The sequence below is a fragment of the Pristiophorus japonicus genome, chromosome 5 (genome assembly GCF_044704955.1).
Source record: "Pristiophorus japonicus isolate sPriJap1 chromosome 5, sPriJap1.hap1, whole genome shotgun sequence".
NCBI lineage: Eukaryota > Metazoa > Chordata > Chondrichthyes > Pristiophoridae > Pristiophorus > Pristiophorus japonicus.
The window spans coordinates 26,843,347-26,869,678 of NC_091981.1; the positions used below are offsets into that span (position 1 = coordinate 26,843,347).

Consider the following 26,332-nt stretch of genomic DNA (forward strand, 5'->3'; position numbering starts at 1 on the left):
TACTAATTAGGAATAGTAAAAAAAAAACAGGTTTAGTGCACACAACAGGGCCATCTAACTCACTAAAATTGCTTCGATGTTGGTTTTGTGCCATGCTAGTGCCTCCAGCTCATAACACTAGAGATAACAGCAACCACAAAGTAAAATTGACCGAGCCAGTAAAATGCCACCTGCTCCCAACACACACGTCATACACAGGAGCAGCCAGTGGCACTAAAACCCAGATAACAGCAGCTTTATATATGTATACATATATATAGATGTGTGTGTGTATACATAAAGCTGCTGTTTTCTGGTTTCATATATATAAATTTATATAGGTCCCAGAGGAAATGTTCTACCCCGCTAATGCCCACTGTTTGCACGATATACATATTAAACAAACACACCAACTGCTTCACAAATTCTGCTATTACACCATTAAGTTGGTTGTCAAGGCAAATCTGAGCTACAGTAGACTTATAACTGCCACAACATCACTTTGATTACGTGCAGTGGGATAACACATCATCTTCATAGGCGGTCCCTCGAACGAGGATGACTTGCTTCCACGAGAGTTCACAGATGTTTCAATGAAGGACCCGATGTTCCAGTCCTGAACTCCAGTTGAGGGGGTGGAAGATGCCAGTGTGTGGGTTTTTTTTAACGGGTGGTGATCGTTGCACATCAGCCACCACACGGGCTTGACAAAGCTAGGCCTTTATCCAGTGGCAAGGATTAACCAGGACGCCTGGAGACCTGCTCTGCTGCACGGACCTAGTGCGCACACATATCGCAGTGTGGGTTGGCCCGTGCTGCCTTTGGGCCCTCGGCTCTTCTGGGCCCCGTACCCTCATTCGCCGCACCTCCGCCACGATGTTCCAGGGCTCCAGCTCTATTTATAGCCCCGTGTACTTTTTTTAAAATTTCAAAATATACTTTATTCATATAAAAATTTGTACAGTACATTCAAAAGCTATTCAGTATATTTAGCTGCAGTCAGCAACCCCACACACTACATTTGGGTGCTGACGGCAGTTCCGTTCGATACATTTCCTTGCTTTTCAGTTCACGTACAATTCGGTACAATACTACTCGGAGAGCGCTGCACTGTCAGAGGGGCAGTACTGAGGGAGCGCCACACTGTCGGAGGGGCAGTACTGAGGGAGCGCCACACTGTAGGAGGGGAGTACTGAGGGAGCGCCACACTGTCGGAGGGGCAGTACTGAGGGAGCATTTCCTATATTACAACAGTGACTACACGTCAAAAAGTATTTAATCAGCTGTAAAGTGCTTTGGGACGTCCTGAGGTTGTGAAAGGCAAGGTCATGTATAAATGCAAATCAGTCTTTCTTTCTTGCTCTCCTTGGGTTGAGCATGCGCCCCCAATTGTCGGCAGTTTTGAGAGGGTAAAAGGGGGGAACTGTTGCCCCGTGCTAGGGCAGGGATAACACATTCACGGTGATGAAGCGCAGGTTTGATTTCTCCCATTCAGCTGAGGTCCTGTTCCTATCTACACTGCTATGGAGAAATGCTGAGTGAAGGGCAGACACTTGCTTACCGGACAGAGAGAACATTGTCACCAGACACCCATTGCAGACTTCCTGACAGTCGATACACAGCAGCATTGGTGATGCATGGGAAGAGATTAGTCCCCCACTCTTCCAGAAGCAGGAAGCCTGGGGAGAAGAGCAGTGTGGAAAATGTAGAAAGGACCGTACCCTTTCAAACAAAAATGATAAATTAGCAACAGCAGATGCAGTGAGATGATTGCGCCATCCTCTGCAGGCATGTACAAAGTGTGCTACGAAGCTGTTTGCCATTGCAATTTCACCCCTCTCAAACACCCAAATTATAGAGGATTGTTGTGTATGTATATACCCTGTACATTCATTGTACAGTTACATAAGACCAATGAATGTATCTTTACACTGTATACAATATGCCTGTACCACCAGAGGGTGCAACTGGTGGAGACGTAGAGCTCACCTGCACACCGCAGGTAACCAGGTATAAAAGGGAGCTCACCTTACTGTAACCTCATTCAGGAGCTGCAATAAATGGACTAAGGTCACAACAGTCAAGTGCAATACCTTACCTCGTGGAGTCATTACTAGAGTGCTTACAGACACTACAAAGATCATTTTAGTTTAGAACCTTTTCCAATTGTATTTCTAGGAAGCATATAATATTTTGTGATGCTGCAGTGGTCCAACTCTGACACTCCTCCAAACAAGTAAATGCACGGTATTCAATGTGTGGAAGTGCTGGGGGTTGGGGGATCGATCTCCGTCTAAATAATTTCAATTTACCCAACGTCCACTGCCACTTTCTTGAATTAGGGTAAATTAATCAAAATCACAATTTAAAATCATAATTAATCACAATAATCCAGATTTCCACTATCCTTTGTGTGAAAAAGTGCTTCCTAATTTCACTCCTGAATGGCCTAGCTCAAATTTCAAGATTGTGATCCCTTGTTCTGGATCCTCCTACCAGAAGAAATAGTTTCTCTGGGGGAGAAATCGGCCTGCTTTGCGACTGCCTCTGGGAGGGCACTAATGAGTCGCAAACCATTTTTCGGTGGGGGGGTGGGCGCTACTGGCTCCCGCGAAATTGCGCAGGAGTTAGCGGAGATGCAAAACTGGTAATGCCATGCCCCCACTGGTAGTACCCCGAGCCGCTGCGCCTCTGGCGATTACGATTTTCCCCGCGGCACACCATTTTGTCCCATGGCGGAAATTGGGCAGCGCCCGATGAGGCTGCTGCGGGGGATGTCAGCAGCAGCCTCGCAGGTCAGGAACAGGGCCACACTCCGCTCACAGGGCGAAAGTTAAAAGTGCAGTGTGCGCCGCATTTTGCGCTGTCCTCCAACTTACCGGTCCGGTCTCCGTGTGGATTTTCGCGGGGCCGTGCCGCAATCCTGCATCCCCGGTGGCCTAGTGTAGGCTTCTGTAAACCCTGCAGAGCTCGCAGCGTGCACTCCTGTTTAATGGACAGGGAGGGCCCTGGAATCGTGTCAGGGCTATGCCGAGAGGCCACATATTGTTCTGAGTTGCATACGCTTAGTGCCCCCGAGCCGCCCCCGAGAGAAAGTGGAGCACCCGGCATTGTGCTCTACTTCCTCTCGGGGGTGGTAAGCTCAATTTCGCTTCCAGGGCGCTTCCGGCACAGAATTTCAGCCTCGCAAAGGTTACCGCCCCCAAACGGAGCGGTACACAATTTTGGCCCCTCTGTATTTACACTGCCAAATCCCTCCATCATTTTAAACACCTTGATTAGATCACCCCTCAACCTTCGAAACTCAAGGGAATACAAACCCAGCCTCAGAATTTAACTCCTGAAGCCCCAGTATCATTCTGGTGAATCTATGTTGTATCCTGCTCAATGCTAATGTGTCTATCCTGAGGTTCAGTGCTCAAAATTGAACACAGTACTCCAGTCAGGGTCTGACCAAGGCCCTGTACAACTGAAGCATAACGTCCTAATTTTATATTTGAACCCCCTTGCGATAAAGACTAACATTTCATTCGACGTTTTGATGACATTTTGTACCTGTGCAATAGCTTTTAGTGATTTGCCTACATGGACACCTGAATCCTTTTGACCTTCCACATCTCTCTCCATTTAGAAAATATTCCGTATTGTCTTTCTCAGACCCAAAATGGATCTCCATATTGAATTCCATCTGTCACAGTTTTTGCGCACTCACTTAACCTTCCTGATCTCATCCACACAACTTACTGTGCCTCCCAACTTAGTATCATCTGCAAACGTGGATATAATGCTCTCTCTTCCTTCATCCAAGTCATATATACATGTGGTGAAAAGCTGATGCCCCAGTCCAAATCCCTGGAGAACACCACATGTCATACCCCGTCAATCAAAGAACATCCCCTTATCATTACTCTCTGTCTCCTACCTCAATCAATGACCAACCCAGTCACAAAGTTATCTTCAAATGCATGAGTTTTCATTTTTGCTAATAATTTCTTGTACAGAATCTTATTAAATGCTTTCTGAAAGTTCATATAGACAACTTCCATAGCTGGGTCAAAATCTTGGAACTCCCTCCCTAACAGTACTTTGGGAGTACCTTCACCACATGGACTGAAGTGGTTCAAGAAGGTGGTTCACTACCACCTTCTCAAAACTTTTCTCCCCAAATTCAGTTTTCTCCCAATCACATTCTACCAGAAAAAAATCTCCATGATACAGCCACTGTGATAGTTCTTTACTCACTCCACTTTCTAAAATTACTAAAAATAAAATTTGAATAGGATATACTGCACAGAAACAGGCCATTCGGCCCAACCACTCCATGGCGGCATTAAATTTACAATGCAAAGACATGTAAAAAGCAAATGATTCAGGAGGAAGTATTGTAACTTACCCAGAAACTTGCCTATCCAGTCCCTCCAGCGTTCCGTCCCCAAATGACCCCCATCCATGCAATTGGGATTCATGAACACCCTCCCCTGACATGCTACAGCTCAGCCTGCACAGGTGATTCCTAATGTTCTGAGCCAAACAACTGCTCTATCGATCCTGCAAACTATTGCCTGGCCCAGCCTCCATCATAAGTTATTTGCAAAGAGTGTAAATGTAATGTGAGACTGATGCAACAGGGCTTCCGATTCCTGGGGCATTGGGATCAGTTTTGTGACAGGATGGACAAGATGGACGTGTTGCACCTCCAGGGCTGGCACTGAGGTCCTTGGGAGGACATTAACGAGTGCTGTGGGGGTGGGTTTAAACTAATTAGGCAGGAGGAGAGGGACCAGGTTGAAGCATTAGAGAGGAGAAACAAGTGAGGACAATAGTAACTGACTTCAGGAGGACATCGACAGGCTGGTGAAATGGACAGACACATGGCAGATGCAATTTAACACAGAGAAGTGTGAAGTGATGCATTTTGGTACGAAGAATGAGGAGAGGCAATATAAATTAAATGGTACAATTTTGAAAGTCATGTAGGTAGAGAGAGACCTGGGGGCTGAAATTCAGCTTCCCGATAAGGCCAGTTACCACCGGAAAGCGACGGCCACGCAGCGGTGTCGAATGGCCGCCAATTTTTTGTCGAATGGCCGACGCTCGCGAAATTCTCCTTGGTTTTACCGGTTGGCCCCACTGCTGCCGAACACTCCCAAGTGCGTCATCAAAGCGCACACCGCCTATCTCCCGCCCCACAAGCAAAATTCACCTAAACAAATTCTTGCGCCCGCTGCGCTATGCCCCTGACAGCTTTTTCTGTTGGTGCATTGTATTTGCAGTGTGTGCAAAATGGTGGTGCAGCCGCCATTAAAGGGGAGGGCGCACTGCTGCAACCACCATCTTATTTTTTTTCTCAGCCGACTGCCAGGTCAGCCCGACAATTATGCCCCCAGGTTCAGTCAGGCCAACAATAGGTAGCCTGGCACCCCCTCTTGCTGCTGGCCCGGCCGAAACCCTCCCTGGTGGCTCAGTGGACCCAACTAAAATAATCGCAGAGCTTGCAGTGGCTCGTCCCTTTAAGTGAAGGGAAGAGCCGTGGTGACGCACCAGCATGATGACATCATCAGCGTGATGATTGACGGCGCCTGACACTCTGCCCGCCCCTCTTATGACGAACATTCCGCCCCCATTATGATGGACACTCTGCTCCCGCTTCCACCCCATTACGACCGACTTCCGGGAAAAAAAAAGACAAAGAGCTGAATTTCACGCAAGAGGCCACCGCAGCGGTGGAAACGCTGGAAAAATGGTAGGTGCGACCCGTTTCTGGTGGGGGTGAATTTTGGCCCCTGGTGTGTACACATACAAGTCTTTGAAGGTGGCAAGACAAGTTGAGAAAGCTCATGAAAAGCATACAGGATCCTTGGCTTTATAAACAAAAGCATAGAGTACAGAAGCAAGGAAGTTATGTTAAACTTTATAAATCACTGGTTAGGCCCCAGTTGGAGTATTGTGTCCAATTTTGGGCACCACACTTTAGGAAGGATGTTAAGTCCTTGGAGAGAGTGCAGAGGAGATTTACTGGAATGGTACCAGGGATGCAAGATTTCAGTTATGTGGAGAGACTAGAAAAGTTGGGATTGTTATTCTTAAAGTCCAGAAGGTTAAGGGAAGATTTAATAGAGATGTTCAAAATCATGAAGGGTTTTGGTATAGTAAATAAGGAAAAATTGTTTCCAGTGGCAGAAAAGTCGGTAACCAGAGGACACAGATTTAAGGTAATTGGCAAAAGAGCCGGAGGCAATATGAGAACATTTTTTACACAGCAAGTTATGATCTGAAATACACTGCCTGAAAACATGGTGGATACGGTTTCAAAATAAAATTGGATAAATACTTGAAGGGGAAACATTCTCAGGGCTATTGGGAAAGGGCAGGGTAATGGGACAAATTGGATAGCTCTTTCAAAGATGGGCCGAATGATCTCCATCTGTGCTGTATCATTCTATGATAACCAAAGAATCAGACTACATCTTCCAGATGCCATTGCATGGCTGCAGAACCGGATTTCTCCATTCCTTCCTTCTCTTCCATCTCACAGAAGTCTTGACACTTCTCCCGAGCTTCAACTCCTACTTTACTGTCACCCACTTCAAAGCCTGCTCAACCTAATTACTGTCCGTGCTTCCATCATTCTCTCTCCTGTAGTGAGCATCCCTGCCACTGCTGTCCCTCCCGATAATCTTCAACCCTCTTGCCTCCTGCTGAGCTGCTTGCTCCTGCTCAGGCCCTATTCCAATCACACTCACGCCCTTCCCTACCTTGTATTTTTTTTTTAAGTACAGTGGACATACTGGGTTTTTTTTAAGTTTAATCACACTTGATGCTTGTAGGCTGAATACATCATTTTAAAACACATGAGGTAGATTAAAAAGAAATAAAGACGTGAAAGACTTGAATTTATATAGCGCCTTTCACGACCACCAGACATCTCAAAGCATTTTACAGTCAATGAAGTGCTTTTGGAGTATAGTCACTGTTGTAATGTGGGAAACGTTAAATGTAATTTTGCACAAGTAAACATATTTTAAGCAAAAGACGGGATAAATAATTGAGTACAAAAGTAAACTAAAGATTACAAGCCAAATATAAGAGAAGAAAAAAGAAATTTAAAAAATGTAAATTGACATCAAGAGCAAGCAAAATACAAATAATTATGGGATGACATAGTAGATTAAATCTAATATCTGTCTGATGTTTTTGCCCAGGATCAACATCACGGATGACCAACTAGCTTTGTTTAATTCCCTTGGCAGCCTTTGCTTCTTTAATAGATTTCTGAATCATCCAGAAAAGGAGTCTTGCCTGTAGCATATTTGTAAATCAGTTTTCGAAGAATTATCTTTAATATCCTTCAATTTTACACTGTCACTTTCTTTTCAATTGAAGTAAAGTGTTTGTTTGAACATAGATTGCTTCTGATTTCATGGGAGAGCTAGCAAGGAGGAGTTAATGAACCCATTATTACCATGAAGTTGAAGTAAAGGACAATAGTTTATTCCAGAGTCAATTCATCTCCTATCAGTAGTGTCAAAATGGATTATCACATAAGAAATTAGGACCATGGGTAGGCCATTCGCACCCTCTAGCCAGTTCCGCCATTCAGTTTAAAGCATGGTAGAGGAATACTACTTGTCACATCCTGTCAATCAGAGAACAAACCTTTTATCCTTGCTCTCTGTATCCTACCTTCCAGGCTATTATCAGCATATGTCACAAGGTTGCCTCCAATTCTGTGTGCTTTTATTTTTTTACTAATAATCTCTTGTATGGATCCTTATCAAATGCCCTCTGGAAATTCATATAGGCAACATCCATAGACAGTCCCCTATTCACCATGCTCGTGACCTACTCTTAGAAATTCAGCAAGAACTAGACTACTCGTCACAAGTCCGGGCTGACTCTCTTTCACACTTGTCCAAGTGCTCAATCACTCTGTCTCTGAAGATAGATACCAGTAACTTCCCCTACAGTTGATGCTAAACGTACAGGTCTGTACATAGAAAGAAAGACTTTGATTTATATGGTGTCTTTCATGACCACCGGACGTCTCAAAGCGCTTTACAGCCAATGAAGTACTTTTGGAGTGTAGTCACTGTTGTAATGTGGGAAACGTGGCAGACAACCTGCACACAAGCAAGCTCCCACAAACAGCAATGTGGTGATGACTAGATAATCTGTTTTTTTTGTTATGGTGATGGAGAGATAAAGATTGGCCAGGACACTGGGGATAACTCCCCTGCTCTTCTTCGAAATAATGCCATGGGATCTTTTACGTTCATTTGAGAAAGCAGACGAGGCCTCGGTTTAACGTCTCATCCGAAAGACGGCACCTCCAAAATGCACTTGGATATCAGCCTAGATTTTATTTGTGCTCAAGTCCCTAGAGTGGGACTTGAACCCACAACCTTCGGACTCGGGCGAAAGTGCTATCCGCTGAGCCACAGCTGACACTAGTTACCTGGTCACCCTTCTCTTCGTAAATAATGGAGGCAAATTTGCAAATATTCCAATTCAAAGGCACAATTCCTGAATCCGGAGAGCTTTGGAAAATTATGACTAATGTGTTATGTAATGATGTGTGTATCATCCCAGTACCTTAAATGTAATGTAAGTACTATGCCACACCACAGAGGGCGCTGTGGTGGGAAACCCTGGTAGTACCTGTAACAAGGACTATATAAGGATGACCACCACACCTGGGAGGCACCCTGGAGCTGAACAATAAAGGACGAAGGTCACAGCAGTTAGACTTACACCAGACCGTGTGGAGTCAGTGATTTGTGTGCTACATACACCACATTAATGCATCTGCAATTTCCTTATCTATTTACTATCAATAGCATGCAGAGAAACTTCATATGAAAGCAGTAGCATGTTTGTTGCAAATATCACCGAGAACAATTTCCCTCGTTGTACGTAATAACTCTCCCAAACTATTTCACCAGATGATTTCATTATAACTCACTCTTTAAATATTTCTTTTCAAAATCAGCAAAAAAAAAAGTGAAAAAATGATCTGAAAGTTAATCATAGTTTGATTTTTAAAAGGGGGTTTGATGTTGACAGCCTTTAAAGAATCAAGCGTATTGCTGGATATATCAGCTGCTCAATCAGAACAATTTCCTACTGTAAAATGCTGAAGTAAACCAAATTTTTCCCAGAATGAGTGAACATGCCCAGAAGGCACATAATAGTCGCCACATATGTGGGTGGCCCAGTAAACAAAGTTGGTGGGACTTGAGTTTGTCCCTGCTGTTTTCTATGCACTTAGTTCAAGGGGAGCACTGAGCAGAGGTAACTTGCCACAGGTGAAGAAAGACAAAATGGGAGAGGGTAAATGAGCCCTCAAAAGAATTTTTAACTTATCATCACATCTCCCAAAATGTGTAATTGCTATGGAAACAAAATTTATATTTTCGATGAGTTTTCAGCTTTAGAAAAGTGACCCAGTTGGGGAAAAAAGTCCATTATCTGGTAACTTGCATTTAATTTTGTTGAATTGGTAAACATAGGAAAATATTGATAAGCGCAGCTTGATAGATTCTATTTTGCAAAGAAACTGTAGACTCGCACAACTTTAGCAGCCAGTTATAGGGCAAGACTGGCAAACACTTTGCAGTTGGCTGTCTGTCTGACCACTTTGTCAGTAGTGACCAGTGGCGCGGGGAAGGAGAGAATCAAGAAAACAAGAGATTGAAAGAGTGTTTCGTGGTACCGTGAGGCTCATACATAAAGGAACAGAACCCCAATTCATCCAGTCTTCAGTGTTGTTTGGAAATTCTTCATTTCTACTCTGTATCTTGAAATAACCTGGCAGTACTGAAGACCAGAATGAGACAGAAACACCATTTATCATTTATATAAAAGTAAAACCTGTACATTTGTGTTTTTATATCGATTTAATAAGGCAATGAAACAGAAATCCCCAACATCGCACATTTCTTTATTTCCTGCGATGCTTTGCATCATTAACATGTCTGGATTTTCTGAAATGTGTGCACCCTAACAATTCCTTCTTACGGGTTTCTGATTAAATTTTTGTGTGTGCTTTTTTTTTAATGAATTGTTAATAATATCCATCAGTGAGAAGATCCTCCTGTATATCCCATTGCAGTCATTTCCTTTTTATATGCCAGTTTTGAAGAAAGGAATCGTATTTTCTGGAACATATGTTGGTGCCGTCTCTTGTTTTACTGCTGGAGAGGAGGGGGAGCCACAGGTGGAAATGATTTGTGGTTATGGCACTTGAACTGACAAAACCTGACCCCTGCCCTGTGTCATGTACCTGTATTACTGCAGGCCTGTTAATACTTGTATCCTTTTCATCAGCAGCATCTGTTTTCCTTTGTGATATACAAAACAACGTCGCTCTGACTACAACTCTGTGTGCAAGACGGGAAGGTTTTTTTTTGTATTTACAGCATTTGTAGACAGACATTGACATTAAATTTGGTTCATGTTATTATCTGAATGCATTGGAGACGAATACATTTTTCCCTTCAATTTATGACTCGTGCAGTCGTTAAGGCCGACAGTTGCTCTCTGTTTACGAAGGTGCACTTCCAGTAGGGATCACTGTATATCAATCAGGTACAGGAAGTCTGCCCCATAAAAGTGTCCTTACCTCGGCCTCATTTGAGATCAGATAACTCAGCCCGGACCATCGATAGACTTGGGACCATTCTGCTCTGTGTGACTCAGAGCTCTCGAGACCCTGAAGCATTTTTGAATGTACATATATTATCGACAGGTGACTTTTCATCATTGTCTGACTTCCCGTGCAGTTAAGCTTGCCTTACAGCTATCTGATGAGGTGGCTGACTTCAGTATTGAGTCTGTCACCAGTAATAGAGATTAACAGTAAGCCAGTAGGGCCTTTTTCCATTCTCTTGAATAGTTGTTGAAATACACTTGCACAAGTTTATAGTAACAGTGTCAGAAGCTGGACCTTGATACGGAAAGCTTTCGCTGAAGTAAATCTGATTATTTTCCACATGATTTTCCTGAAAGGATGTTATGATTTTCTAGATGTATGTTGGCTGGTGATAAATGAGGCTTTTATATGATGTAATGTGAAAAGTTGGTGCCTTGACTTCCTCCTTCGTGGAGCTTAATGAAGAGAACACTCTGAACAGGGTTAGCAGCCTCGAAGTTTTACTTTTTCCATTATGTACCCATTATCTGGCTTCTAACAAACTGCGGCCAAGTGTAAGACATGAGGCACTTAAACCTGTGTTTTATGGGATTCCTCCAGCTGCAACATATGATGAAGCAAAGGCCATATTGTCTAGCATAACAGGCTGCTGTGTAATTGACATTCTTTCGCAGTCCATATCCCAGTATCCCCTGTTTTGTCCTGTTTGTGGTTTATCTCCTTTGTCAGTGTGCTTGTCAAAGCCAGCGCTGACTGACTTCATTTCCCTAAAGTCGAGCTCGAGCATTGTTTGGGCACTGACGGCATTCTGTCAGAACCCCTGATGGACAATACCACTGATTCGCAACTTCCTGAGCAGACCAGACAGCTAGCTGTGTATTTCCACCCTGCCCCCCCTCCCTCGCCCTCCCACCCACTCATCTCTTATCACCCTCGGTCATTAAACAGGCTCTGTTTTCTAGTTCATTTTGTGCTTATATAGAGCCACAGAGTGAAATCACTTTTATTATGAGGTGGTATCCCTGTTTAGACTTGATGAAATGTGAGATTATTATGCCGATAAGATAAGAATGCTGCAGTATACTTCCCTATGAAACTAGTGGGAAGGAAATTACTGCCCGATCTGAATCGAGTTGCATTGAATTGTGACAGGTTTGAAGTAAATACAGATCTTTATTTTTTAAGAGCTATTTATGGGTCAGTACTAAAAAACTTCATTACTCAAAAGTAAAATTTAAGTACTGGTCCCGCAGTGTGAGCGTGCCCACTCATGCCATGCTGATACAGATTTTGCTCACGACCCAAAAAAAACATACACACCAGCATTCCTTCATTCCCTTGGTGCCTGGGTTGTTCCACTACGCTGCCCTCATATAAAATGAAGAAATTCAAAAGCAAATGCCACTTGTGGCTGTTATCACAGAATTCCTGAATCACTTCTAGTCAGATGTATTTTTTTTTTCAATTTGTGAATTGGTCTTACAGGTAATTCCTTTAGCAAACTCCTGTTGGTGGCCTGTCTATATTTGTGTATTTGGAGCTCCCAGACTAATCATCAGTCAGTCAGTTATATGAGGCTTGTGGCAATTGATTTGTTTCAGTAATCAAAGAAATAAAGTATGCAGTTCTTATCACTTTGCAATAATATTTTATTTATTTACAAGACTTTCCAATCTACACAAATATTGGCTTGCAATTGCGAATGAATAATTGTACCAGTTATTTTGGTGCCTGTTTAGCTTTATCTCACGTGGAGAATCCATCCCATAAGAAGCAGTCAAAGACTTTGTGTAATTATTGAAAAGTATGGGGAATAGTTTTAAGGAGACTTCTGCAAAATCTGGAAGTTCCAGCATGATGTAAATGCCTGACCAGGTTAATGCTGACTATAATCTGCACAACTCAATGTCTGCAGTATTTTGAATTCAGAACTGGATGTCTACGTTCTTGAGAATTTAAAATCATTTTGAAAGTTTAGAATTTACAGCAAAAAAAAAGGCCAAAAATCCTTTTGCATACAGCTGCTCCTTTAATATTGAAATTACTGTCCCAAGCTGTAACTAGTGAGAAAACAGATCAGAGCAAACGTCATCTATTTGCCCTGTTTTTTTTTAATGCGTTTAATCTTACTATTAAACTGCATTGACACTTTAGAGTACCTAAGAACTTTTCACCTTTTTAATAATTTTGGCAAGATATATAAACTGCCTCAAGAATGGTTTTCTATAAATTTTCAAAAAATGACTGCTTTGACGTGGAATACAAGATGTGGTTGGGACTACTGAAGAGTGCTTTATAGTGTTCACTGAATAAAGATTTTTTTAAATCCTTTTCCTCTTGTCCCTTTTTATCTTTTTTCCCATACTTTTGGGTTCCTTCCCTGCACTCCATCCCCTCTGTCCAAGCTGAGGGGGTAGGCAGGTGACCCTTTACAAGGTGGTTGGCAGTAACTCTTGAGTCAGCTGCCAGAGGGTGGCATTTTGTTATGAGGAGGCGTTGTTCCATCCTAATCTCTATTTGCCACCTTCTGTGACAACGGGGCTAAGATTTGTACAGTTCAACTTTGTGACATTGTATGCTGACAGCCGTCTAATCTTAAATGCTTTTTTAAAAGTTTTATGCAGTAATTTACTGCTCTCTTTATAGGGTTTACAACAGTGCCCATTATTTCAGCTACTTTGCTGGATATCTGAAACACATTTTGTGTAGCATTTACACAATCACTTTCTCTTGTGATGTATCATGGTTCCCTGTAGAGATAATTGCATCTTAAATCAATAAGTAGTCCATGACCTGTGTACTTTTCAAAGGTTTATGAGATTTGCAATGCATGCTCGTCAGGGTTTTCTTCGCACACATTAATGCAATACAAATTAGGTGTATTCAAGCATATACAAAGGGCCAAACTGTGTCTCTTCAGTACTCTTGCTGAGTAGGAGTGGTGTATTGGTAGCACTGGGTAAAGTTGTCATTGACTGATTGTGGTTTAACAAATGATTAATTTCTCTATGCTCTGTGGCTGTGGCCAATTGAAACATTATGGGTTTGAGGAAAAGCAGATAGAATATGCTGTCTTTAACATTAGAGTAAATCAAGCATTGAGATGCGTAAGAAAAAGAATTAGAATAATAGATGATAATGATCAGAAATATGAAATACAATATTTACTAAATGGCGACCGACAATGTGAAAAAAAGATGTTCAGGAGAATGTTATGTACAATAGGTTGGAACAGAGAGGCAGTTGTTTGTATATAGTAGGACAAGTTATACCTGGAATTCCGAATGCTGCAATTACATTGCATGACTTGCATTAGTACAGAGCAGTTTTTGCATCACCCATCTAAAAAAAGATTTGCATTTATATAGCACCTTTCTCAACCTCAGGACATTCTAGGACAGCCAATTAAGTACTTTTGAAGTGTAGCCACTGTTGTAATGTAGTAAACGCGGCAGCCAATTTTGCGCACAGCAAGCTTCCGTAAACAGCAATGTAATAATGACCAGATAATGTTTTTTAGTGATGTTGATTGAGGGATAGATATTGGCCAAGACACTGGGGATAACTCCCATGCTTTTCTTCGAAATAGTGACATGGGATCTTTTACGTCCACCTGAGAGGTCAGACGGGGCCTCGGTTTAATGTCTGATCCGAAAGATGGCACCTCCCGCAGTGCAGCACTCCCTCAGCACTGCACTGGAATGTTGTCCTAGATGTTTGTGCTCTGGAGTGGGAAAGTTGAACCCACAACCTGCTGACTCTGAGGCGAGAGTACTACCCACTGAGCTACAGCTGACGCGCAGTGATTTGTAATGTAATCCTGCCGATCTAACATCAATTTGGCATTTTTCTGGGACAGTGTTATCACATAGAAGGCAGGAGTGTATAAATTTGTTCTTGGGTGGCAGCACAAAACAGGCGATAGCCAATCGGCAGCTTGTTTTGCACCCCGCTCAATTTTCATTTCCTTTGACGTTAAATGCAAAATGGGTTGCCGATTGGCTATCGCCCGTTTTCCGTTGCCACCCAAGACAAATTTATACCCCAGTTCTGCAGCACTTTTGTCAGTCACACATCAGCTGCTTGCATAACTCAACCATTGCAAAGCTCGTCTTTTTTTTAATTTAACATTAAATAATTGCTTGAACATTCTGATAAATCACTTTTAATTTTGTGCTTGGTCACCAATTGTCTCCTCTCTCTCCTCCTCCCTTGATTGACTCCTTGCTGGGGTTATAGTTCCACGAACGCAGGTCACCGTCTGGTACCTTTCCCAAGAGGCCATTAATCATGAGTGAATGTCAGCTGGCTGTCCAACCACATGGAGGATCACAGCAGAGCCAATCCGGTGCTTACTTGATATTCACACATGCTCACTGCCCACAGGGTCAATAGTTAACAATCAGAAGTAGAAATCTTGGCTAGTTTCCCCCTCCCTAATATGGGAGCACTGGGTTTAATTGGAAGCATCCTTACCACCACTCCAGCTGAGATCAACACAGCTACCAGAGTAAATTTGCGACCTCCCTGGTCTGCATGACTCATGTACTCACTATGTAAATCTACTGAGCCAATACAGGCAGCTCACTTTCATTTTGTAATGATAAAAATGACTTCATTACCCCATTTGCTCTTATCTAAATTCTGAAATTTACTGGCAGTTTGGCCATTAAGTAGAGCTACATCTATGCATTTGAATGCATTCTCAAGTGGACCTAAAAGATCCCATGGCACTATTTCAAAGAAGAGCAGAGGAGTTATCCCCAGTGTCCTGGTAAATATCTATCCCTCAATCAACATAACAAAAAAACAGATTATCTGGTCATTATCGTATTGCTGTTTGTGGGAGCTTGCTTGTGCACAAATTGGCTGCCGCGTTTCCTACATTACAACAGTGACTAAGTCATCCTCGACTCCGGGGGACTGCCTAAGATTGCAGTGACTACACTCCAAAAGTACTTCATTGGCTGTAAAATGTTTTGAGACGTCTGATGTCATGAAAGGTGCTATATAAATCCAAGTATTTCTTTTTCTTTTTACACAAGCATGGAACTCTTCTTTCTCCAATTTGAGAGTGATGTGAGCAGCCAGGATAACTTTGCGCATTCAGCTCATCCACACTACAAATGGTAGCAGTATTGAACCAGTACCAGCTCTAAAATCTGAGGCATTTGTTAGGAGCAAAATTGGGATTTATGAGTCAAGCCAGAACAATAGCATGGTTTTCCAATGCTGGACTGTACCACTTCACTGATGTATGGGCAGTGTTCTCTCCAATTCATCGTTATAATCTCCATGTAATATGAACTTTTTTTGTACCACACAAAATATGACTTGAATATTTCAGCCTCTAAAGAGGCGACCAGTCAACCAAAATTTTATCATTCGCTGGCTTGGCAGAATTTCTGAGCAAGATGGTCTAAGATAACTAAACTAAAATCTGATGTACTGTAGAATTAAGAAGTTTAGGGTGCATTTTTGCAGTGAGCAGTATTAATACTGCCCAATTTTATGATGTGCATTCCTGGCCTCCACGCTACGGGGCCAAGTTTCGGCCTGAGTTGCTCCTGTTTTTTTGGAGCAACTGGTTTAGAATGGAGTATCTTAGAAATTTGAATTCTTGGCATTTCGTTTGCTCCAGTTCTAGGCAGTTAGAACAGTTTCACTTTGGAACAGAATTTTTTTTTCATAAGGGGGCGTGTCCGGCCACTTACGCCTGTTTTCAAAGTTTAGGCAGTGAAAACTTACTCCAAACTAACTTAGAATGGAGTAAGTGAAGATTTTTGTGCATTCGAAAAAACCTTGTCTACACTTTAGAAAATCAGGCGTAGGTTACAAATTAGGCGTAGGGAAGGGTGGGGGGGGCGGGGGTTTAAAGGGAAGTTTACAAACATTAAACACTTCAGTTTTACAAATAAAGAGCCATCATCAATAATAAATGATAAATACATCAATAAATCAACCAATAAATCAATCCAAAAAAATTAATAAAAAATAAAAAAAAAATTAAAAATCAATTACTAAAACATTTTCTACTTACCGACTGCAGCACCAGGAGGAGGAGGAGGAGGAGGAGGAGAGGAGGGGCGAGGGAAAGGGGGAGAAGAGGGGGGAGAGGGAGATAAGGGAGAGAGGATGGAGGGAGGGAGGGAGGGAGGGAAGGAAAGGAGAGAGGAGGGAGGGAGGGAAGGGGGGGAGAGGGAGGGAGGGAAGGAGAGAGAGAGAAGGGAGGGAGGGAGGGGAGGAGAGGGGGGGAAGGCGAGATGGGCGGGGGGGGGGAAGGCCCAAGACTTCGGGCTGGATTTACAGGAAGGTGGTCTCGGGGGAGGGGGGGGGGGTTGCGGAGGACCCGGGGGGGGGGGAGCGGAGGTCGGGTCGCCAGGGATGTGGGGGGGGGGGGGGCAGGTCGCCGGGGGTGGGGAGGGGCGGAGGGAAGCAGAGGTAGAGTCGCGGAGGTGCGGGGGTCGAGTCGGGTCGGGTAGGAGGAGCCTTATCGATGCAGCCCCAGTGAGGCCATTCGGCCAGGGCTCGGGGCTACGTGCTTCGGGCCCCTCCCACAGTTTGGGCGCCTGGAGCTACTGCACATGCGCGCCCACTGTAGCGCACATGTGCAGAGGTCCCGGCACTGTTTTCAGCGCAGGGACCTGGCTCCGCCCCCTACAGCTCGTGCTGCGCCGCGGCCAGCTCCAGAGGACCTGCAGGGAGCCGGAGAATAGGTAAAAAAATTTTAGGCGCACTTTCTGGCGCGAAAAACGGGCGTCCAGGAAACGGCGCAGCCCGAAACTTGGGCCCTACAAACTTATTTTTCACTCATTTCTAATTGGGCGATGATGTCTTTAGATGGAAGAAAATTGTAAATATGGGGCAGGGCACTAGAAAGTTCACGCAATCCCATTTGTTTGCTATTCAAAACAAGTACAATGAATATGACCAGCTTTTTAAAAAAAGGAAATTCCTTTATCATTCCATCAGCTAATAAAACTTTGGAATAGTTTCTCCCAGGACATGGCTGGTGTTCTGCCCCAAATGCAACAGTGTGAAATAATAGCCGTCATGGCGGCGAGCGGTTTGTTTAATTTTTATTGCTCTGGCCAATCCTGGGCTGAATGCCTATTTTCCTATGTGTACACTGGCTGTGAAGCACATTTCAGTTATTGAAATTCAGCAAGAAAGCAAGAAAGACTTGCATTTATATAGTACCTTTCAACGGATATGATCTTTGCAGCGTGACAGCTGCAGGAAAAATGCAGGGAGCAACGCCAGCCCTTATACATGGCCTTTTTTGATCTTACAAAGGCCTTTGATACTGTTAACTGTGAGGGACTATGGAGCGTCCTCCTCTGTTTCGGATGCCCCCAAAAGTTTGTCAACATCCTTTGCCTGCTCCACGACAACATGCAGGCCATGATCCTTACCAACGGATCCATTACAGAACCAATCCACATCCGAACAGGGGTCAAACAAGGCTGTGTCATCGCTCCAATCTTCTCAATCTTCCTCACTGCCATGCTCCACCTCACAGACAACAAGCTCCCCGCTGGAGTGGAACTAAACTACAGAAACAGTGGGAAGCTGTTTAACCTACGCCACCTCCAGGCCAGGTCCAAGATCATCCTAACCTCTGTCATTGAGCTACAGTACGCGGATGACGCCTGCGGCTGTGCACATTCTGAGACTGAACTCCAGGATATAATCGATGTATTCACCGAGGCATATGAAAGCATAGGCCTTACGCTTAACATCCGTAAGACAAAGGTCCTCCACCAGCATGTACTCACCGCACAGTACTGCCCCCCCAGTCATCAAGATTCACGGCACGGCCTTCGACAACGTGGACCATTTCCCATATCTCAGGAGCTTCTTATCAACAAAAGCAGACATTGATGCGGAGATTCAACATCACCTCCAGTGCGCCAGTTCGGCCACCTGAGGAAAAGAGTGTTCGAAGACCAGGCCCTCAAATCTGCCACCAAACTCATGGTCTACAGGGCTGTAGTAATACCCGCCCTCCTGTATGGATCAGAGGCATGGACGATGTACAGAAGACACCTCAAGTCGCTGGAGATATATCGCCAACGATGTCTCCGCAAGATCCTGCAAATCCCCTGGGAGGACAGACACACCAACATCAGCGTCCTCGTCCAGGCTAACATCCCCAGCATTGATGCACTGATCACACTCGATCAGCTTCGCTGGGCAGGCCACATAGTTTGCATGCCAGACATGAGACTTTCTAAGCAAATGCTCTATGTGGAGCTCCTTCATGGCAAACAAGCCAAAGGTGGGCAGCGGAAACGTTACAAGGACACCCTCAAAACCTCCCTGATCAATTGCAACATCACCACTGACACCTGGGAGTCCCTGGCCGAAGACCGTCCTAGGTGGAGAAAGTGCATCTGGGAGGGCGTTGAGCTCTTCAAATCTCAACGCTGAGAGCGTGAAGAAGTCAAGCGCAGGCAGCGGAAGGAGTGTGCGGCAAACCAGTCCCACCCACCCCTTCCCTCGACGATTGTCTGTCCCACCTGTGACAGAGTCTGTGGCTCTCGTATTGGACTGTTCAGCCACCAAAGAACTCACTTCAGGAGTGGAAGCAAGTCTTCCTCGATTCCGAGGGACTGCCTATGATGATGATGATGACGTTCCATTGCACTTTGCAACCAATTAAGTATCTTTCAAGTCTAATCACTGTTGTAATGTAATGCAACCAGTAGTGGAAAATAATGATGCCAGTAATAAGTCCTACTGCCTCCCCATTATGGAATCATATCCTCCATCTCTCAAGTTAATTTAGCACTCTTGTTCTATCAGGCTCAGTAACTCCTTCGTGCCACTTTCCCGAATTGTATCATCAAGCAATATTTAAACAAAAGTAAATGGTCCACCTCTCAATTACAAGGTGCTTAACTTAAGTTATCTGATAATTCAATTTTAGCACTAAATTCTACTTCCTTGTGTTAGTTACATTACTAAAGTTGAATTATTGGAAAATTCATAAACAAAATCCATGCAAAAGTGACTCAGTTGTTAATACAAAAGCAGAATACTGGATGCTGGAAATCTGAAATAAAAACACACAATGTTGGAAATACTCAGCAGGTCAAGCGGCATCTGTGGAGGTCTGACAAAAGATCATCGACCTGAAATGTTAGCTCTGTTTCTCTCTCCACAGATGCTGCCTGACCTGCTGAGTATTTCCAGCATTTTCTGTTTTTATTTCAGTTGTCAATAGACTGTCTCAACAACAAAACAACAACAACTTGTATTTATATAGCGCCTTGTAACATAGTGAAAGGTCCCATGGTGCTTCACAGGAGTATTTTGCGAAAAAAAATTTGACCCCGAGCCGCATAAGTAGAAGGTGACCAACATCTAATATATCGACAAAAATAAAGAAAAGGTTGTTGAATGAATGATATTTTGGGGCAATTCTGTTTCTAAATGAAGTAATAGTGGGACATGCTTTTAAAGCTTCATATTTACAAAATTTAATTTTTCAAAATGCTTTCTGTAAACTTTTAACAGTCTGGCCAAGATGTCACCAACCTTCCAGATGGCAGGTAGTTGTAGCAGTACACTCAAATACAGTTACCATTGACCAGAGCAATCCGCAAGCTACTCGTCTGCCACGCTATAGCATGTAGGCTGTGTACCATGAAGGCAATGTATGACAACATTCTGTAAAAGAAGAAAGACTTGCATTTCTATAGCCCCTTTCATGACTACCGGACATCCCAAAGGGCTTTACAGCCAATGAAGTACTTTTTGAAGTGTAGTCATATAGGAAACACGGCAGCCAAATTGTACACGGCAAACTACTACAAACAGCAATGTGATAATGACCAGATAATCTGTTTTAGTGATGTTGATTGCGGGATAAATATTGGTCAGATTGGCAGGGTATATATTTAAGCAAAGCTTCCAACAAAGTGCTACTCCATTAAGGAACCCTGTATTGTGAAAAGGTAGCCAATATTTGGTTTCTATGTGTGGAACTAACATATCCACTGTGGAGAGGCTGTACTAAGCCAAATGTAAAATCACAGTCCAAAGAACTTGGAGATATTTGTCAAGTTGTCACATTTGTGCACTGAGTGATTATTGTTTTGTGTTTTGACAAGATCTTAAGCAAGCAAATCTCCATTTCACCCCACTCTTTACTGTTCCTATGCTGTATTCTCCAACCTTAAGTAATTGGATTAAGAGTGTCTACCAACAGTTCCCAACTCTGTCAGTAGGTAATCCCATACACCCTCCAACAGGTGGAGGAACCTTGCATCAAATTCCTGCTTCCTTGAGATTCATACATCATCATTTTTTAGCAATGCTTCCCAAATATTGGTAAACCATCTGTCAATATTTAAAATGCACTACCAAAAGTTGCCTATGTATAATTATCTTTTTTTTTCCTTCCCCACTTTTGTGCTGAAATTGTTGTGAGGTTTAGAATACAAATTATAAGGTTTTTGTTAAATGTGAGTTGTTTAAAATTCATATACATTCCTGCACAGTAGGGACAGTGCAGATTTAACCAGAAAAATTAACTTTACAACATAATTAAATTTGTTCATTGTGATCGTATAGTGATAGTCACCCTCACATTTATTCAAAGCTGTGTAGCTGCTTTTAGCATACTGGATTTATTCTGTAGGCATTTTCAGTACTTGAATGTGATACACCAGCGAAGGTAGAAGATATTATACTAAAAGTAACCTGTAGCTAAACAGACTGCTTAAAACGATCAGCTGAAAGGATCATCATTGATATATGATTATGTTGTCATGCCTTTGACTTGAAATCATTGGCAATTAAATTATCACCTCCACGTTTTAAAAAAAAAACATAGTAATGACTTTCACATAAACTAATTTCTTCAGAACAAAAGCCTAATCAACTTTCACAGCAATAGAAAATCAGCATAATATCAACTGCTAATTATTTTAACATTGTAGAATAATATTTTGAATATTAGCTGTAATGCAATAGTTCAGCATTACCCTGCATTAAACCGCTCCCACAGCTGGAAGCACCTCAAGAATAGCTGCACAACATTCTCTGAATCAGTTAAAAGGCATTTTGACTGTCACAAGAATATTTTTTATCAATATTTTGAAGTATTGTGCTAATGTCATCATTGTCATCACAGGGGATGTTTAATGCTAAGCAACTTCCTGAAGCATGAATTAGGAAGATAGGAACAGTAGTAGATAATGGCTAATTTGTGCCTCAACTCCATTTACCCACCTTTGCTCTTTATCCCTTGATACTCTTACTTAACAAAAATGAATTGATTTCAGTGTTAAAATTTTAATTGGCCCAGCATATCCACAGCCTTTAATGGGAGTGATTCCAGATTTCCACTATCCTGAGTGTGAAAAAGTGCTTTTGATTTCACTGCTAAGTAGCCTAGCTCTAATTTTAAGATTGTGCCTTTTTGTTCTACATTGCTCCACCAGAGTAAAGTTTCTCTGTATCTACCCTATCAAATCCCTTTATAATTTAAAAGACTTTGATTAGATCACCTCTCGATCTACTAAACTCAAGGAAATACAAACCAAGTTTATGCAACTTGGCCTCATAATTTAACCCTTTTAAGTCCTATTATCATTCTGGTGAATCTGTGCAGTACACCCTCCAAGACTAATATATCCTTCCTGAGGTTCGGTGCCCAAAACTGAACTCCAGATGGGGTCTGACCAAGGCTCTGTACAACTGAAGCATCACTTCCTCCCCTTTGCATTCTAGCCGCCTTGAGATAAGGGACAATATTCAATTTGCCTTTTTGTACCTGTGCACTAGCTCTGTGTATTTGCTAGTGCTCTGAAGTTACCCTTTCATAAACTAATGACTGAAATGAGGGCAAGCATTAGGAGCATCCTATCCAGCAATCTTGTGCACCTTGGACTTCTGAGTGGCAGATTTAGCAAAGTCCAGGAGTGGACCTATCCAGTGTGCTTGTTCTAATCACTGGGTGCCCAGAAATAAACAGTGTTCATCAGAGGTGTAAGGTTCTATCCTGATTCTCGCCTTATCACCAACCATTTAAGCAGCCAATGAGAGATGGCCATAAAAATGTTGTTGTTAAAGAAGCTGATGTTAAAGTCAATTAATACGATTAAAAAAACAAAATTTTTAAGAATTCATAAATGAGACTGGAAATTCACTGGATTTTATTTTTTACCCCTCGATGTCATTTTTTTGTGTCTGCATAAATTTGAAAAATAGATATACTTCAGCGCATTTTGAAGATAGTGGGCACTCGTGGCAAATGCAGGCCCGGGGATCAAGTAGTGAAAATCAGTTGACAATTTTGATGGGCCCTTTTAACCTCCAATATTATTTTGCCCCAAAGTAGGAATGCATTACTTGTAGTTAAAATATCAAATACAGCTAGAAAGGAAAATAAAGCCGTAATTTTAATTAAACGCTTCCAGTATCCTGTAACGGGATTGTTTATTGGTATAAATACAACAGAATCCGTTGGGGATATTTTTTCCAGGAAAGTTCAAGGTTAGCGCTGACGGAAAATCAGTGCAGGGTAAATGCGGGGTTTGAAAGTGTGAGAATAAATCGGATGAAACCCACTGGTTGCTTCTGAGTATTTTCACTGCTGACTGCTGATCTTTCTGCTCTATTGCTGGTGTCAAAAATGAAATTAATACCGATTCTGGTCTGTATGATAAAAGCGGCATAGTGGAGGAACATTCATTTGACTCTCGCTGCTTTCGAAGTGTTAACTAGTTTCTGTTCAATCACAAATCTTTGGACGAGTAACTAAGACGGTCTCTGAAAATTGAATTACAAGTGAAATTCCAAATTGTTTTTAAAGCGACCGTACTTTACACTCAGATTAACACACCAGTGCGAGAGAACTGATCTAACTATAACAGCTTTTTTGTTTGTTACTTGTTGATTTTGCATGCGTTAGCTGTTAGACAAAATAAAGTCAAGTGTATAAGGAGAAAAAAAAACTCGTCCGTCTCGGCCAGTATGAACGCCAGCGGGAACTCGTTCAGGGTGGTACCTGTCAGTAAATCGACCCCTAGCTTACCCCTGACCTTAAACCTGCAACATCCCAGAGAGACTGTGCGCTGCCGCGGGGCTCCATTACCCCGGCGTTTTGTGGAGGTTTTAGCGAAAGAAGCGGCAATAAACCATTAAATACAACACTGTAAAACACATCAGACAGTGTCGTTGACGATGACCCGTGCTTCTTCTCTTTAAAGGATTTTCTGCAAGGAGACAGCACCAAAGCGCTGCAGAAGCTGGGATGGAAACCAAAAGTTGCGTTTGACGTAAGTTTTTTTTTTGGAGTTACAGATATATTTTTTTTATGAATTTGAAAGCTCGTTCTCCTCGTGTGTTTCTGAGAGTCCATGTATGGAGTATCTGAGTGCCAACACAGGCCCGATGCCTCCCAGTTTTATCTCGTGTTACAACATTTTATCAATGGATTTTATTTCTCAATTTCGACTCCCAATCCAACAATGTCACAGAAGGAATAAACATTGCCGATGTCCCAATCGGTAACGTGGGGTTAAAGATGCTGTTTCTTTTTTCGTTAGCTTTATGTATATATCGTTGTTAGTTAAATGTGCCCACGTTTTCTTCCTCTGGTCGGTCACTGACTTGTGTGAAGCCCACGCTATTCCCCAGTGCCAGTTCACTGTGTAACTCTAATTGCTGGCTTGGGCTGAACTGGCCCTTTTAACGGCTTTCTCGCTGAGTTGACGATGCTGTGCTTGTGTGCAGGAACTGGTGAAGGAGATGGTGGCTGCTGATATTGAGCTGATGAAGACCAATCCAAACGCCTGAGGCCGGATACTATTCCACACTCCAGAGCCGCAACATGAAACACTGGGTGCAATGCAATAATTAGAAAGGAAAATCGATACATCAAACAAACAAGGCAATCACATTTATAATGTGATGCTTTCTTAAATGGTGTGTTAAATAATGCACTGTTGCTCCAAAACCGTACAAATGACCGGGTATTTAATCGATTGGGACTGGTTGATGGGAATAATTAAAATAGTACAAATGACCGGGTATTTAATCAATTGGGACTGGTTGATGGGAACAGTCCTTGAACAATGAAAGTGTATTTCTGTTTTAAATTGCCTGAAATATTTTAATTACTACTTTGTAAACGGGATGAGTTCTGTTTAGGACTGGGAAGCAGCGACGCTTTTGTATGTTTCTGTATTAAATAAGGTTCTGTTGATGTGTTGCTGAAAATGATCTCTTGTCTTATTAAAATATAAAGATGCCGATTTCTTATAATTCAAGGCTCTCGCTTTCTCTTTGTGTGTATGTGTTTATATGCATTTTAACCCGTGCAGCACTTACTCCTGTGCGATCGGTATCATGAATTTTTTTTTACATATAATAGCATCGATTTTTTTTTTAAATTTCAAAGTGCAGGGCTTGTACTTCTGTGTCGACCCATAATCGCCGACTCCGTTTTTAGAGTGGCTTTCACAGAGTACACACACTACGGAACTTTAGCCTCCAATGAACAAAACGGGCTTAGTTTTTCCTAGGGCACGAAAATTCCTTGGAAACCCTAATGAAGGCTTGTGGACGTAAGTGGGAACAATTTCAGGGGCAGGGAAGGCAGTCTGCTTATAAATGACCTCTCTGTACTTCACACCATTCAACCCGCAGATCTATGCCCTTCCAGTTCCGCTCCCTGCTTTCTATAATTAGACCCCAGTCTGACTGGGCTGGGGGGGGGGGGGGGGGGGTTGCAGGCGATTTTTAAAAAAAAGTACACATATCACGCCCTCTGGTACATATTTAACCTTTAAGGTAAGATAATTTAAAGTCATTGGTTTAAAAAAAAGTTCTTTCTTGAAAATGATTTTTTTCCTCAAAGGACGTGGTTATGTTTCATTTCAACCCCCTTTCCCTATAAGCGTTCAATGCTGTGTGTTATCCCTTGAATCTTGCAGTTTATCCTGGGTCCGGAAATTCCCCCCCCCCCCCTAAAAAATCTCCTTCCTTCCACAGAAACCACCACAAGTACAGCTCTTCAGCCCTCTTACTGTTAGTCTCAGTTCTTAGTGCAACATAGTTTCAAAGTGATTAAAAGTCAGTCCGCCCATCTTTTTTAAACATTATCCCAGCAAATTACATTTTCAGATTTTATCACAGTGTGTGGGGGAGAAGACATCGCAGTGACGCCTGCCCGAAATAAGTTTCAAGAACAAAAAAGTTAAATTGGGAATAACTTTAGGGCGATATTCATATAAGTGCGCTGGCTGTGAAATGCATTAAGTCTTCTTGCTATATATTTGAAAAAAAGTTTCCGTTATTTCGTTTCCTGAATCTTTGCACCGGGAACAAAAAAAAATCCACTTTAGTCATATTACAGGGTAAGTGTTGCAGTCATTTGAATGGAAGACGCCCCCCAATAGAGTTCCAGGTGATGCACAGGGAACATAGTGTCTACGTGGGGTGGGTTTAAGAGTGTTATTCAATGTGATTTGATTATAATAAGCAAGGTGTCTAGAAAAATGCGCATATTCTCGTTGACCTTTTCCCCGTCTAATTCCAACCCCGTTTTCAACTTGTTAAAACAAATAATGGTCGGTCCATTTTCCTGGCATCAAATCGATGATCTCGCCATGCAGGCTCGGGCGAAAATTCTATGAATTATTGCGGCAACGAGGGAGTTGCATTTGCTGCATTTAAAATGCACAG

The 26,332-nt window shown here is 42.6% G+C and overlaps 1 protein-coding gene across 1 annotated transcript in view; it reads left to right on the forward strand.

Annotated features, from left to right (window-relative positions):
• The window catches only part of gmds (GDP-mannose 4,6-dehydratase), a 785,829-nt gene extending 760,935 nt beyond the window's left edge, over window positions 1-24,894 (forward strand). The window contains exons 10-11 of the mRNA XM_070879821.1: window positions 23,854-23,922; window positions 24,380-24,894. Of these exons, the coding sequence (XP_070735922.1) occupies window positions 23,854-23,922; window positions 24,380-24,442 (132 nt within the window). The 3' untranslated portion in view covers window positions 24,443-24,894. The remainder of the gene's footprint in view (window positions 1-23,853; window positions 23,923-24,379) is intronic.
• The last annotated feature ends 1,438 nt before the right edge of the window (window positions 24,895-26,332 follow it).